This window comes from Pyxicephalus adspersus, chromosome 2 (genome assembly GCF_032062135.1).
Source record: "Pyxicephalus adspersus chromosome 2, UCB_Pads_2.0, whole genome shotgun sequence".
Lineage (NCBI taxonomy): Eukaryota > Metazoa > Chordata > Amphibia > Anura > Pyxicephalidae > Pyxicephalus > Pyxicephalus adspersus.
The window spans coordinates 30,528,192-30,544,921 of record NC_092859.1 but is presented as its reverse complement, the minus strand read 5'-3'; the positions used below and the strand labels follow the sequence as shown (position 1 = coordinate 30,544,921).

At 38.8% G+C, this 16,730-nt stretch overlaps 1 protein-coding gene across 1 annotated transcript in view; it reads right to left on the bottom strand.

The window, feature by feature from the left end:
- FGD4 (FYVE, RhoGEF and PH domain containing 4) overlaps positions 1–6,355 on the bottom strand; it is a 96,872-nt gene extending 90,517 nt beyond the window's left edge. The window contains exon 1 of the mRNA XM_072400240.1: positions 6,101–6,355. Within this exon, the coding sequence (XP_072256341.1) occupies positions 6,101–6,209 (109 nt within the window). The 5' untranslated portion in view covers positions 6,210–6,355. The remainder of the gene's footprint in view (positions 1–6,100) is intronic.
- Between the last annotated feature and the right edge of the window lie 10,375 nt (positions 6,356–16,730).

Sequence of the window (16,730 nt, the reverse complement as noted above, 5' to 3'; positions counted from 1 at the left end):
GTGCAGGCTTTTTACTTTCAGTTTGGCTCAGGAATAGACACGCCCTGCAGCCAGCATAAAAGACACACACTGCAGCCAGCATAAAGGACACACACGCAGGATCAGATATCTGGAGCTGTCTTATAAACGGGTGAGTGTCTTATTTTAATTATTTTTTTAAAAATCGGGGGTGGCTTACTTAATGGGGATGTCCTAAAATCGGGGAAACACGGTATGGTAAAATTGTGAGAGGCATAAAAAATGTTCCCTCGAGGATAACAATGCAATCACAACTCATGTGTTTACTAAAAATACTCTTTTGCTTTAAACAAGGGTGTACAAATTTCCTTTATTACAAAACGAGAAATATTGCATATCTATACTGTGCTTTAGCTCTATACTGAGCTTTAGTCTTTTGTTTTCACATGTCTTCCAAAGACGGATATTTTTTTTTAGCCTGTTCATGGAGCACAGTAGCACAAGCAGCAATTTTTCACACAAATCTGAAATTCCAAGTTTCCATTGGCCAAAGACAGCTGCAAAGCAAGTTGATGTTGATTTGCTGTCTCTTTAGCTAACCCATGCTGCTTTTGGAATCCTTTGCCAGATAATAAATTTGTTTGTAATACCTATTATAAAACTAATCTTCTATAAACTACACATAAGTTTATAAATGTATGAACAAAAAAATAAATTTATAGAATAAACCTAACTACTATTAACATCCCTATACCAACCTTTAGAACATGTTAAGCTCGAAGCAGATATTAAAAAACACAGATTCATTGGTATCGGTCTCTTAAAGCCTCTGTAGAGCAGATCTACGATTGGGAGAAACAGAAGAGTACCAGAAGAGAGGAAGAGAATACATAGAAACGAGTACATCACTGTCCTGCATCTCTTTCACTGTAGAGAAATGACACCCTAAGCTCTGGGGAAGCGAGTTGAATGATACAGATCTTCATTTACTGTGGAAAACCTAGGACACCTACTGATGGAGATGGTTACTGCAATTGATAGCTCCAGATTGAAGTTAGGCATTGCAGTAAAGCTGCAATAATACCTACATTTTTTTTACTGTGTTTCCCTGTAAAGCAGGTAAAGGATATGTTTCCTTGTGAGTAACCCCAGTTTGTGTGTCCTTTGTATTTACGGTGTGTTAACCCTTCTGTGCAGAAATGATTGCATGCTTAATAACCTGTACTGGATTGTGTAGAATGTTGGCACCTTTAAATAATGAGTAATAAAAATGTGCCTGAAGGCTCTAGATGATGAAGCAACACAAACACATTTTTTGTCACCAGGCCGGGTCGGATAGGCACACCTGATACCCTCAAAATGAGAAAAGTATTAAATCTGAATGTAATTAGGTCAGTTGCCTGTAGAAAGCATTACAAATATTGCTGGCCTTCTATGAGATTTTAGTGAATAGGTTTACATATTTTACTCATATTATACAGAATGCAAACAAGCTAGTGGGAACTATCAATATTATGCAGGAACATTCCAGTGTTTCCAGGTGGCTACAGACACAGCCATGAATTAGGAAAAATTCAATTCAAGTTCTCAAAAGCAGGCTGCTCTGTCCAACTATACCATGACAGCAACTTTGGTTTGGATAATCTCTTTAAATATCCACGTCATGTTGTACTTTGTGAACCTCTCAATGGTAGTATATATTTTTACAACATGACATAGAGCAGATCAGCAGCAAAGTATCTATGGAAATACATTATGTTGGAAGTCTGTGCACACTGACACTCCTGTGAATGCCCTTTGAACAGATAACTATGACATTCACTGGGGTAGCAAGGAAATCATTACACAACAGCAATGACTTGACCACAAGTAGCTAGGAAACTTTAAAAAGATTGTGAAACCAAGAACTCAACATGCTAAAGGACTTCACTAGAATACTAAGAACAAGTCCGGAGATTTCAGACAGAAACTTCATGATTGTCATTGCAAGTAAGGGTAGTAGGGACTTCTGGTTAAATTCTAAAAGAAAGGTTTGCATGTGAACAACCTACAATCAGCAGATTTAAAATCTTCTGTAAAAGTTCTTTAATTTAATTTGGTATTACTCTCCTGAAACCCCTCGCACAGCAGCATTTAGATTGGGAGAAGAACCAGCAAAAATAAACCAGCCAATCAGGTGTGCAGACAAGAAACATGACAATGATGAATACTTCTGTTTTTTTGTGCTGTACAATCACAGCCTGGGGGGAGGAAGGGCTCTCTAATGGGTATTTGCAGTATCAAAAAGTCAGGTCACCAACCTGGCCCTGTAAATAACCTGTTCTTCCAAGGTCACAATGGAAACAGCAAAACAATAAATACAGGCTAAATCCCTCTGCTACATATTTTAAGTACATTTAACTGGCCTAAGTTTTAATTCCTATATACACAAATTATATATATATATATATATATATATATATATATATATATATATATATTACACACACATATACATACACACGGTTATATAATAAACATGATTTCAGCCTACACTCAAACTGCAAAGGTTGGGTTTTTCTCTTCCTCTGTATGTTCAGGTTATGTTTTAATTCTTCCACCTCCAGCCTGCAGCAATCAAATGTTGATTACCGGTAAACCTGTTTATTCCTGGACTGTTAATCTGCAGAAACTACACTTGAGCTATGTATATGCATTATGTATAGAAAACAACTCTGTGTAATTTGTAGGGATCATTGCCATCTTCTCAGGGGCTAGGCTATCATGGAGCATATAAAGATTACAGTCGACAACTACATTTTCTTTAACCTTGTCTTCTACTTTTAATGGAATCTTGCAATGACTGGTACGTTACTAGGGACTAAAAGTTTCTTAATTGCACTGATTGGTTCCTGACTGTGTCTGACTGTTGTCTACTGAGCAAAAAGCATTTGTTAATTTGGGTGAATGCTGGCCGGATGAATCATGTACCTGCAGCTTGTTTGCCTTGGGGGCTCTAGTGGAGAATCCTTTGGTCTGGTTTTCCAGCTCATCCAACCAGCTGCTAATAGTAAAGGATGTGAGGTCTTCTATTTAATATGGTTCACAGAGAATGTAGTTAAAGGTGTTAAAAAATGACTGCATACAAACACCGTTGTACCCACCAACATCGAGTCACAGGTTTGCATTAATATACCTATAGACATTTTGTGCAATATATTCAAATTACAACCAGAGTGGGAAACACTGTTCTCAATCCTGATCCTTGACTCACACCCTGCAGCCAAATTCTTCACTACAGCTGGTCAGTCAGGCTGAATTTTCCTGGTGTGGCTGGATACAATATGGCAGACTGGTGTTATCTGTATTTCTTCTTCCATTTTCACTTTTTGCATTTGGATTTAGTCTTTACTTCTGTCAATAGTTAGGGTGAGAAATGGCTAAAGGAATAAAAATTCCTCTTACTAAATCAAAGAGCAGAACAGTAAAACCTTGTCAAAATATTTCTATGACTTTTTCCATCAAATATCCCAAAAAAGCATTCTTCTCCATTTCAGGATAAGGGCAGAGCATGGTTGGAAAGTTTTTGTGGCTTATTATTGTCTTTTTGGTTCCCAAGCAATGGTTATCACATACTGCACTCATGGCTGAAAAGCTAAATAAAAGGCTTTATGCAGTTTGTCATAAACAGCTCTAAAATATAGACCATATATGCAGTATAGTTACACCACAAAATAATGCTTTTATGTTTGGAATATGTGATAATAAAGGACATTTTTATTTTAAGAAAGCCTTACTGTGCTATGTGGGGAAACAGTACACAGGTACCCGAAACTATGCAATACATCCTCACTAATTGACATATACAATTCAGCAAATCAGATTGCTTAAATTCAGACATTAAAGAAGTCTTTAGAGAGGAGGAGTGTGTAGCAGATAAATGACAAGTCTAATCACTCAGAAAAACCAGACCATGAATTATAATTCTGCAGTGACAGCCAAAACAACAGAGACATGACCCCACTTTGTCTTTGAGGACACACAACTTGACATGTGCCAAAGGTAATGTCAGGCTAAATGCCTGTGTATTAGGGTACAGTGTCTGGATGATATATCGGTTGTTCATGCAAAATACAAAGGCAGCATAGACACGTGTGATTTTTGTAGCTGGAAACGATCTTTCATAATCGTTTCTAGCGACAAAAATTGACAGATCAATGAACGAGTGCCGTACAATCAGCAACCTTTTATTCAATGGATAAGAAAGAAGGGAGAATAAGCAAGAGGCACCCTGTTGTGCTCTTCTCTATTGACTTGGATAGCGGTCATTCCCCATCGGTCATTCAAGGATCTGTCAGGTGGGATCCATGAACAATGTCCGGCAACTGCTGTACACATGTCAGATTCTCACCCGAAAACCATATGCCACCATATGTGATCTGAATATCACCTAAACAAGGTTAGGCTGTGTATACATTGAAGTATTGTTCAGTGGTATGAAGAGCTATGTACCCCCACAATGAAAATCAATAGGATCCTATCTGATCTTCGTGCTGCATTGCAACAGAGCCGAACTCCAGGTGAATAGCTACATACACAGGAAATAGATACATGGCAGCAGTATTACCTGCCAAACATCTAGTCCTGATTTTAACATATCTCTGCATATATTACAACATATTCCAGCTCTAGGGGCATTTAAATAAATGGTTGGCACTGCGTTACAGTTGCATACATAGCCCAAGTAGACAGGCCTGCCCTATGTCAGCAGAGAGAGGAACCCTTATTATCTGTGGGGAAACAGTGGTCTTTCTACTGAGCTCCGACACTTTGGAATGATAAATTATAAAACTTTGAGGGGATTTCTCTTCACTTCCTGTTCTGTACACATGGAAGTAGAAATTTATTTTTTGTAAGAGCAGGAAAATGGCCTAACAGTTGTATTGCACAGGTTTAGTGGAAGTCTTTTTGGCTACCCCAAAGTGACTCTACCACCCAGCTAAACTTGCTTTTTAAAGGTTTTTCCTTGGAAAAAAAATTACTTAAACGTCTGCTGTCTGTGCCCACAAACAACAAGGGAAAAACCTAGCTGAAGTTTCTTTGGTTATTACACTCCTGGAAGTCTGGATCTCCTGGTCCCCCCTGTTACACTCAGTGGTTTCTCCCACCAATTACCAAGCCAATACAGGGCACAGTGATGACTGAGTTCTACAGGAGGAACCAGTGAGGGGGAAAATAAAAACAGCAAAACCAATTTTTCATCAATTGATTTTCCTCTTCAGCCGCGTCACCAATAAACCTGCTGCTGCCTGGACCTGCCAATCTTGTGGCAATATTTACTTAGAGGAACAATGGCTTTTCTAGCTATAAAACTGATAAAGGTCATCTTTATATTTACACATAGTTATCCCGCCATCACACCAATAAAGCAATTACCAACCAACTGGAAATACAAATACATCACAATTAATGTAACTTAGAGAGAATGAATGACCTGATCAGCCATTACAACAACCATACGGAGGTATTTCCTAATAAGAAATTGTCTGTGTTGCCCCGGCAACACAGGAAGCTGACTGGGTTGCCATCTGCATGTCACTCTTATCAGTCCTCATGTACAGCCAAATACATATTTATATTCATTAATCTGGAGTTTTATGGTATGAAAGTCATATGAAAAGTAATAAAAAGCTCTGTCTGTGTCCCTACTGATTTAGTTTCCATTGCCACACACATGGGTAATCTACTGAATACAGCGACAGCAATTCCATTACTTTTTACAAATATTAACATTTCTTTCATTATAAAACCCAGTCAATAAAACAGGAAGTCAGGGCAAATCCCCCATGACAACACTGACAGCAATACAACCATGACAGGCGTTCCAACCTTCCTAAATCCACACTTAGGATTTTGTTATAATCGTTTTCAGCATACTCCATTATTTTGTATACCACTGGTACTGGTAGTCAGGCAAAGACAGCAGTAAAAAGCTGCCAGAGGGTATCTTTCCTCTTTACCTGGCTTACACATAGTGACAACACATGATGTATGACACAAATGTTGTGTATTGGAAACACACAAGCTGTTGTCAGTCCTCCTGGTGCCATAGACACAGCTGTGTTTTCCATATAACAGCATAATGCTCTGACATTGCACTTACCTGATTGCACCCCATTTTCAGCCTCCCTGTGCACAACCAAGGGGTCACTTTTCAGGCATGGACTGGACTTTCTCCTGATGGCAGCCCTCCTAAATTTGTCTGAGCTCATGTTGCAGCTGCTGGGTACTGTGCAGGGGGCACCAGCTAGGCAGAATCACAGCCCAGGCACTCACTTCTCTCCTGGGTGACAGCAGTGCCCAACAATGCCATGCAATGTGGGCAGTAATATCCAGGAGACAGGCAGAGCTCTAATAATCCATGGCTGGAATGCCAGCTCTCAGTCTGTGTCTGCTATAGCTCCTGGAGACGACTTAGAAAAGAGGTGAATGACAGAGCAAGAAGCCCTGCCCATGCTAGCCACGCCCTCACCTGGGGATCTGCTCACCTGGGCTTTCCCCTGCACACAGATCACACTCAGAGGTTGCTATAGCTGCTCCATTCCAATTATAGATCTCTATTCACACTTCAGTCTGCAAATAGAACTTTGCAGCTTCTGATGCAATTCTCCTTCATCAGACATCACCAGCAGACAGTTCATTACATTAATTACATCTGCAGCTCTGATGTTTGATTATTCTCTGTCCTCTAGAGACCTGTTCATGAAGATACAGCTAGAGGCATTTATCAGTAAAATTTCAGTCTTCAGATGTGCTTATTTGTTGTCCTAAAGTGACAACACAATGAATGTGTTGCAGTTCTATGTGCCCCTCCTTTGTCTGAATACATGTGGTAGAATTGCCTAAAATCAGCCATATAGGAAGTGGTTCTCATCCATTTCTCATTTTAGAAGCAGATTAGCATCTTTATGAGCGTACTTGCTGTATATTTATGAAAGGTTTACAAATTTGCCCAAGAGTTAAATAACTTAGAACTGCAGTGTCACCAATAGTTGCAATGCATGCCAACATTGAATTATTAAGCCGTATTGGTTACTGGCATACCTCCCAAAGAGGGACACTTTATCACCAAGTGTGTGTATTTTTGGAAACGCAGCACACAGTCATAGTGGAAATAGGCCCTAATGATGAGTAGTAGTGATGGTCAATGTCAGCTTCAGAGGCCATCTCATGGATATGGTACACTTACCTGAATGATCTTTTTAATTATAACTTTTAGGTCAGGTCCAGACCTGCTTTGGGATTGAGTAACCCCACATATCACCTGGCAGCTGGCACCTTACCAGCCTCATGGTCACTCACACCACAGTAGCATCTCGCTCGGGCAGCAGTTCCCTGGCATAAAGAAGCATTACCAACACCACAACTTCACTACCATGGAGCTAGCTTTTAGCATGCGTCACGCGGGGTATTCTTTGTATTGTTACCTATTTTTGGAATGTGTTGATGTGCATTTTGCTGCATGTGATTTACAAGTTCTTGTCTAAAAAAGTCTCTGTTGCAGAGGTATCAATCTCTCAGAGGCCCCTTTTGGGCTTGAGTCTTGGAGAAAGAAGCAACACAAGGAGCCAATCAGTTTAAAGGCTGACAAGAAGCAGCAAGAAGAGTGACCGAGATATGAGTTTATCTTTGTGCTGCCTCTCCTTTTACAGTCCAGTCACAGGCTGGGCCCAGGATGACCTGGGGTCAGAAGAATTAGGGTGAACAATGCTGGCAATCAGGCTGAAGACTTTGTAGGAGAAACAATTACAGCAGGGGAAAAGTTTAAATTAAATTGAATATTGCACGAACATTTTTTTTATGTTTTATGTTATAATTTGTGTTAGTTCTGATTTAAAAATTACTGTGGAATGTTTAAAATGCACTGCAGGCTCCTCTTGATACTAAGACACCAGTTTCTATGGTGTGTGCACATTACCTATCCTACATATTTGTTTGTAGATTGAGATAGAATACACATAGAATATTCATACAAAATATCAGTTAATAAACATATAAAAATCAGCAATGACCAAACATCTCTATGGGTTATTTGTTGTATAAAATCATGCATGTATGAATTGTTCCTGTGCTATGTGGGGATGGCGGGCAGTGCATGCATTATATACAGATGGCCAAGGACCAACAGGTGAAGAAGCTTTTCCTCCCCTCTGATAAATTGCAATATTTATTACCAACACAGGTGTGTGTTATACTCATAACATCCTGTGTGCTACTTCCGACAGTATTTGATCAAACAACATTATTACAGAAGTTGGCGTGTCGTGTGTAGAAGCAGGCCATTCATTTTGAATAGGCTTTGAATGCACCACAATGCAGGTTTTAATAGTTATCATCTTTGTGTAGTTGTGCCCTTATACACATGTGAGTTGTGATGTAGTCAGCAGGTACATAGGGTACCATTCAAATTGAAAAAAATGTAACTCAATAATGTGCACTGTAGTAACACAAAATAAAAAAAAATGTTATACAATTCATTAGTGGAAGACAAAATTAGAAATCACCCCTAAAGAAACTGAAAGGATCTGCTTCTACTTCTAGTTCCACGAATCGAATGCACCGTGACTTCCCCTGCACCAGAGAGACAGACGTCTGGAGAGATATCCCAATAACACACACACACACAGTATGGTTTTAGGAATATACTCTAATGTTTACTTAACAAAGTGGTCTTTTTATACAGATAATTACACAATAGAAGGAGTGATCTTTAGTTACATATATAATGTTATTTGACACATTGTAAGGAAAACAGGACATACATCGTATCTCAAAGAAAGTACAATTTCCGACATTTGTTTACATTTAAACTGCGTAGACAGGAAAGAAAATACACCTCCCTTACGATATATGGCTCAAGCTAGATCAGCAATTTTTCCCTTCAATGACCCCAGCTAGATCAGCTATTTTAACCTTTCAGAAACAAGATGGAGGGAAAAAAGAGAGCACTGTACATATGGACTTTCAAGTCCTAGGCGTCCTATGACACAAGAGGATGTTTGGATCTGCAGGGAAGTTGTGGGGGAGAATATCTAATAGATGAACCGTGACAAATGCATAACAGAATTGCAAACAAAATTCCAGGTTATGGAAGCCACCAAATAGTTCCAAATGGGATGTAGGATTACTGTTGCTGGAAATGATCTTTCATGATTGTTTCCAGTGACAGATGAATAAACGAGCGCAGAGGGCAGATTGATAAACAATGTTAGGGAACTATTGTAGTCATGCTAAATTTTTGCTCAGGATGAGCACTACTGTTTGCCTCAAGCGATATTTATCTTATGTTTGTACATAGCCTAAACCCTGAGTGAAATTTACCATGCTGAAAGTAAAAAAAAATACCATAAACAATCATCATCCTTGCAATGAGATAAATGACTATTTTCATTTTTACCATCCTTTGTTGTATCACAGTGGTGCTAATCTTCTGAGGCTTCTGCAGCAATAATTTGCCATTTTATTCTTTTCTTCCACTAAAAGATGCTCCAGTCTCTTGTAAAGGTCTCTTGCTTGTAAAAGTGTTCCTGGCTCTGCATTTCACAGGATTTAAATCAAGATAAAAATAATTCAAACTTCATCCTTTACAGGTAAGTTTTCACCTTAATGAATGGAAGTAGATGATTCGAATAGGAAGAAGAGGTCCAAGCAGCATAAGTGGATCTTTAATTTGAGTGGAAGATCTACTTTAAAGCAAATGGTAAGATGGATTTAATTGGTGTAAAGCCACTATTCCCAACTAGGTTTTCTCTAGAGCTTGCTGGGGGTTCCTTAAACTATGGTTGAATAACCTTCTACCGGTATGTGTTGATGCCTAAATAGTTATGGGGTTATCACCACTTGGTGGAGCCAGCTGCAGACTCTAATGATGTTTTTAGGTGTCTATAAAGGTGGCATTCTAACCACCATTGTAGGGGGTATGGGATTAAACAACACTAGACACAAAATATGGAATACAAATGGCCTCTATTACTGGCTTACCAAAACAGATCTCAAACTCTTCTCCTACTCCTAAAATGAATAATATAACTATAACCGCACCTTCGCAACTATGGAGTTAGTCAATACAACTCAAGCTGAAACCACATTTAAAACACCCCCAGAGTTCTCTTTGCCTACAAAGAGACTAAGGTACATAGCTTCAGGCCATGATAAAGTTTGGGGGCTGGTAGGTTGGTTGCTTCTTCAAAATGCTGAAATGCCTTCTCTTCTGGTCATTCTGGAACTCTTCAATCACAAAACCCTACTCTGCCCTCTAATCAAGATGAAGATTATAATATCCTAGTAAGTGCCTGTAAAACTAACAAAGAAGAAAAGAAGAGGGAGGGGAGAGATTGACTTTACTAGTGTGGAATCTTACAGTTGCATATCTCTTCAGCTGGCATAATCCCAAGCTTGGGGCATAAGCAAATAATAATGCCCCCAAACCACCTGACCATTACTATGTGCCAGTTTTATTCTGTTGGCTCATCAGGATCAGCTTCTTCCTGTGGAGCAATAAATGGGGAGGAGAACAGAGGTATGTAAAAGTTCAATACAACACTCTTCCTGGTTAACTGCAGTTAGGTGCTTCATTTGTCATACCTTCCATACAGGTCATATTTTCCAGTACAAAATTATTACGCTTCTCAGTCACCTTGTAGCAATCATTAACTGTGAGTGATCACAAGATGGGCTGGGTCAGTGCAATCCCAGAATCTTTTCTTGTCTGGTTTGAAGCTCAAAGCATATCTAAATTGATCCACTACCAATGCTAGTATTTTTTTCTTCCACTTCAACAGGCATTATTTCTTCCAAGGACCACCAACAATGGGTATTTTTACTGGTTATTAATCCACACACTGACACTGGGGCACTTTTTTGCCCCCACAACTGACACTGGGGCATTTTTTCTGTCCACTAACCACCAATGTAAGTGGCCCTATGATACATACTTCTTACTGTTTCACACAGTACACTGTTATACAATGTTGTACATTGTATTGTCTGCTACACTCTATGTACTGTGTAGCATGTTATACAACCCTGATCCCTGCATTCTATACATTGTGTTGTGTGTTACATGAACCTGAAAAAACTAATCCTACCTGACACGTCCTTTATTCCAGAAGGGACAAGTGATGTTACTTGGCAATAAAACAAACACAACCACCTGATCGCAATTTTTTGAATCCACTCACCTGTCCCCATTTTGTCGGGGGTGAGACCATCTTCTTTTTCTCTTCCAGCTTTCCAGATCTTCAGCCATCCTAATTGGCTGGGTTGGGATGATGTAACTCCCACAAGCATGCTGAATAAAGGAAGATAGTAAACAAGTTGGTAAGCATGTTTTGTTGCAGAAGGGACATTGGCTCTCCCTTTCTGCAAGAAATACTTACCTGCTCACAAACCTTGCAAGTATAACTAAAGTTCTGCTTTAACCCAGGTTCATTTAAAGTGTTACCTCTCTTTACATATCAGTTTTCAATTAGTTGTCAAACCCAAGGTTTAAAAAAATAAGGCACTATCCAAAAAGCAGTGTTTACTGCTCCCAAGCACCAAGTGGTTGCCAATAGACGCCCAAGAGCAGTAACTGCCAGGCTTTTTAAGGTTTTTGCAAATTCTTAAATGTGTTTGCTTGCAGATGGAAGTATTGTGTGTTTTTATTACTTTAATGTCTATATGAAATTATGTAATCCTTTTAAGAGTTTGGAGCACTTAACCACTCTTGGACGCTGTTTGTACTGAAAAACCGTGCAGCAATGCTACCGCAATAGAAGCTGTAAAGAAAAAACAAGAAAGAAGAAATCCATTTGTTCTGATGAACATTTTTGTGGGTGGCTAAATGCCCTACTCATAGAACAGTAATTCTGGCTTTTTTTTCTGGTAAAAAGATTGCATAATGTTTTTATTTTGTACAAACTACAGGCAGGATCAGGATTATGTGGTGTGAATGCAAAGTTAATGTACAAGTAGATTGATTGTAGCTATGTTAGTGCACTTGTCCAAATTGCCCATGATACAATCTCTATTGGAAATATTTCCCTTGTTCATGCATTTTGCTAAGTTTCCATTTTAAATGAGGCCTCAATCTTCCACAAACCCCTGATAACATTCCTGTAATGATTGTGTAATGTGGTAAGAATTTACAATACCCTGCTCTAACTTTTACAGGAATTCCTCTTACATAACAGAGATTCTTCTCTACTAGTGTCTTTGTTCTATGTACAGACCCCTGAGATGTTGTGCCTGCACCAAACTTCATGGCGTTTCCCATGTTCTCATATGGGGGATGATACACAGGTGTGCCACAAAAAGCTTTAAGCAATATGTGAACAGGGACCAACAAATACAATCATTCTAATCCCAGAGGTTTATTTAGTCTTGTAAGAAAACAAAATGTATTTTAAAATAAATAAATAATGCAGCTTTTATCCAATATGTGTGTTTTCCCAAAAAGTAAAGCTATATTTAGTTATTGGTAACTGGGAATGGCAATCTAAGCTCCATGGCAATGTTTACCAACCAGGGTTACTCCAGAAGTTGCTGGGGGTTCCTTGTGCAATGAGCAATTTGTAACTTTCTGTAACAAGGTGAAAGTATTTGTGAGACTACAAGTGTCAGAAAGGGTTAAAGAATGACAAAAACACTCAACACTGTTTAATTAAAAGTTACCACCTATCTTTATTAGATGCCTGAAATGGTCCAAAACATCAACACTTCCAGCAGCAAGATCACACGACTTGGTTTACCCCAGGAAGCGCCCATTTTCAAATCATCTAACTGGGGAGAGTCAGGCAGGGAGAAACTGACATTTCATTACGTGTATCCAGAAAATGTCAGTGTCAGCACTCAGATATGATATCTCCATTAAATCTGGAGTTAACAATTATACACTGATCTTTACCAATTAAATCGTTACATGACAATTGCTGGCTCATTTTGACCAAACCTCCTTGTTACATTATTATTACTTGCAATTGTTAGTATGAGATTATATTTTCTATATTAACAGCCTCTTTCTTTCTCATGACGCATCAGGGCATAACAGCAATACTTTCTTCCTATCAGGTCACTCCCACCCCAACCTGGTGTGGAAAGGAGGACACAAGATATTCACAAGGGCACAGACCAGACAGTTTACACAAATTCCTCTGTACATCCACAACAAATGTATTCAGTATACCATATTTTTGTATTTGGCCTGCTAAAAAAGTTTAACTCTTAGTTGTCTCTCCGCTGGAATAATCAGATCAGATAAGATCAGATTCAGCAATGATCTTTGCCTCATTCATTGTTAGGGTTCAGAGGAATCCTGGCTGAGAAATGCTGTTCAAGAGCGAAAATTGCAATACTCAGAGGGTGAAGCAAAGCAAAGTATGGAACATGGATTGGGGAGTAGAAGACACTAGAGTGAAAGATGGGGAGTAGGGTGAAGTCAGTGGAATTGAGGAACACAGTTAGGGGGTCAGAAGATGCATTGTGACAAATATAAAACTGCTTTTTATAAACATGCTTAGACACTGAAATATTTCCAACTATTTACTCAAGTTTCCAACTATTTATAACAAGTTTATACCTGTCCCTCGAACAGCAAATCACAGCCATATACCACATTGTATGTATTCATTAAAGTCTTGGCACAATCCTAACAGGGATGTAAAATCATCTAGTAAAAAAGACCTGATCGGTTTTACTGGCAGAAAAGACTATTAAGTCTTCCTTGCAGGTACTTTGACAGGTAAGTGTGCCAAAATGTACAAATATAATGTGCTTCATAGAAGTGGACTTAAATGGCAGGATGATTAGGTAATTTAAGCCCTATTTCGGGGGTAGGATAAAGCTGTTAAAAAGAAGAAGATGCACTTAACATTAAATGCTGCAGCACATGATTTTAAAAGGGAGGCAATATTTCCACAATAAACCATATCTATATATTAAAAATTGAAAGGAAAGTTTTAAAATGTAATGCCAGACAAAATGTTCCATGTGGCAACCATATTCTCCTTATTTGGATCCTTGGCTATTTGTATTGCCCAGGAAGTCTCATTTCATTTACTGTTAAGAAAGCATGAACATTGTCCAAAACTTCATCTGGCACAATATTTTAATACCTAAACAATTTCCAACATTTGCAAAGAGGCTTCCTCTGTGGTACCCCTTACTAAATCAGTTTAAACAGAAATCCATGACTCCTCTTTGTCCCAACCTGAGACTTTAATCTAATGCAGTGCAGCCTCATGCAGGATTCCCAGAGAAATTGAGCAGGAAAGGAACTACTCCGTTGTCAGTCTGTGTTCTTCACCTAAGGAGAACAGGTCTTTCCTCTTTATCAGTCCTGACCCAATTCCTTCTTCTTTCTTTATCTCATCCTGGTGTACCCACTAACCAGTCAGTACCATGTGGCTGCCTAACATTTCATAAGAGAGAACTTATGAATAGTCTCAGAAGCATTAAATGTCAAACTGATTACACAAATGCAAGCTTGAAACCCAAAGATCCAGACTCTCATACTTTCCAGGCCATGGGACCTTTTTTGTAGGTAAAGCACCCGGCGTACACCAAAGTACTGTTTACAAATTAGTTATCTCCAGCTGAGGATATGTCTACCTGTGGACAGTGCAGGTTTCAATGTGTAAAATGGGTAATAAATTACTGGAACACACATGGAACCAAATGTTGCCTAAAACAAGTTTCTCTTCTATGTACCCAGGGACATAGGGATCACTAGTTCTTCAATATGTTGCCTCTAGAAAGAAAATAAAGACATAGCAAACCTACTTTGCAATTTATATATTTATGGTTGAGCATCATGCTTTGTCTTGTTTGCACCACACCTTCAGCTCAGTCTCTTTGCTTCAGATATTATTCATTAACTAAAAGACCTTCTAAATGTATGTGTAAAACCCAATTATTATTATAACAAATAAGCTTTACCATGTTATTGCTTTTACATTTTTAAAGTTTTTGAATCTTTTAAAACTGCAACTTAAAGTAAACGAATAGTTGGTGATTGTGCCAAACCAGTCTTTGTTCATACACTTTTTTTTTTAGAAGTGATAACATTGTCAAACATCTACATCAGAGGTCGGCAAACTTTTATGGCCAGTAGGCCATTTTTTGGGTGGGCGGGAGCACACTAGGCCCGACTCTGAGTCCCGCCCTTATGGGACCGTCCACCACCAGGGAACACCCCCTGAAGTGAAATCCCTCTCTTCTGTATGAATTGCGGAGGAGAGGGATTTCCCTTCAGGGAGCCTTCCCTTTTTACCGCAACGGCGGAAATATCAACGCCATCAGCGTTAAATAGGGGGGCAACAGCAAGGAGGCAGCACCAGAGCTCAGGCTCCGGCTCCGGTAGTTCTTAACGCCCCCTGGCCAATCCGGCCAGCAACCCGCGGTTGCCGGATCGGCCAGGGGGCCTAAAGGCCGCAGTTTGCTGACCCCTGATCTACATAAACCTTTGGTGAAGACATGAGCAGCCATGCTGACACACAATATGCCTGTATGATTCTATGCTGCCACTATCAGGAAGATCAGAGAAATTACTGACATTGGAATTAATGCCTGTAAATAGCAACTGGCTGAAAAAGCCTGAAGCAAATCAAAAGCACTGAAATGTGAAAATGATAAAAGAAAAAATGGTATTCAAGAAAAAACGTAGCAATTGATTATGATATACAGAGTTTAAGCAAATAAATATTATCATGGTAGGGCTTACAATTACTTTAATATGACTGTTTCTATAGAGGTAGTAAATAATAAGGTGAAACTATTGAACCAAATTTTGTACATACAATGGAGAAGTGGAAGGGGGGGGGGGGGGGGCCAGGAGGAGCATTAAGTTTTAGATTGGAATTGTGGTCATAGACATAGGCCCCTTGCCTTTCAAAGGTCTGCTTATTATTGTGTTCTGTTCCCTAAACCTTTCAGCACAAATAAGACTACAGTTGCATAGCTCAGGTGTCAAAGTATACCTAAACTAGGACCTAAACTACCAAAATCTACCATCCTGTCTGAGTGAGGGCTCAGTACATGACTGCTATCAGTACCCCACTCATGCCTGCCAACCTGACTTCGTGCTCAGATGTTTTCATTTTATCCCGAGTGAGGATTCAGTGAGTGACTCATTAGGCAGACATCAGCCATCAACATAAATGTAGCCATATGAGATGATTGTTTATGTGGGAAACATGGAGTTCTAATAAAGTATCCGTCTACAACTTCCACTCAATGTTTTATATGGAGGAACATATTATATTTTGATTTAATGCTACATGTATTTCAAGTGGATAGGAGTCCACAAAACACGTAATTGTCTGTGAATATTTAACTAAGTTTCAACAGTAAATTTGAAGGGATAATGTTATCAATGAAATTCATCGGTAATAATGGACTTTGATCAATATGGCTATTAATAACCAATATATTGTGGAAGATGATTATTTTAATTGTAACCTACCTATGGTAGCATGCTTTTTTTATGTTAGATTTCAATTTAATAATTGTTTTAATGCAGTTTATTGTGATTTTATTTATGTGTAATTAAATGTTTGGATCCAATTAGTTTGGAGAAACATCCTCATTTTTTCTTAAATTACTTATTAAGGCTACCATTTTGATACAACAAATTCATAGTTGACATAATGACTGCAAGCTGCAAAGCAATCTCAAACTGTAACATTTCTACCATTATGCTTTACCATTGGAATGAGGATCTTTTACTATAATGCCATAGCTTTGGTTTGAACCAA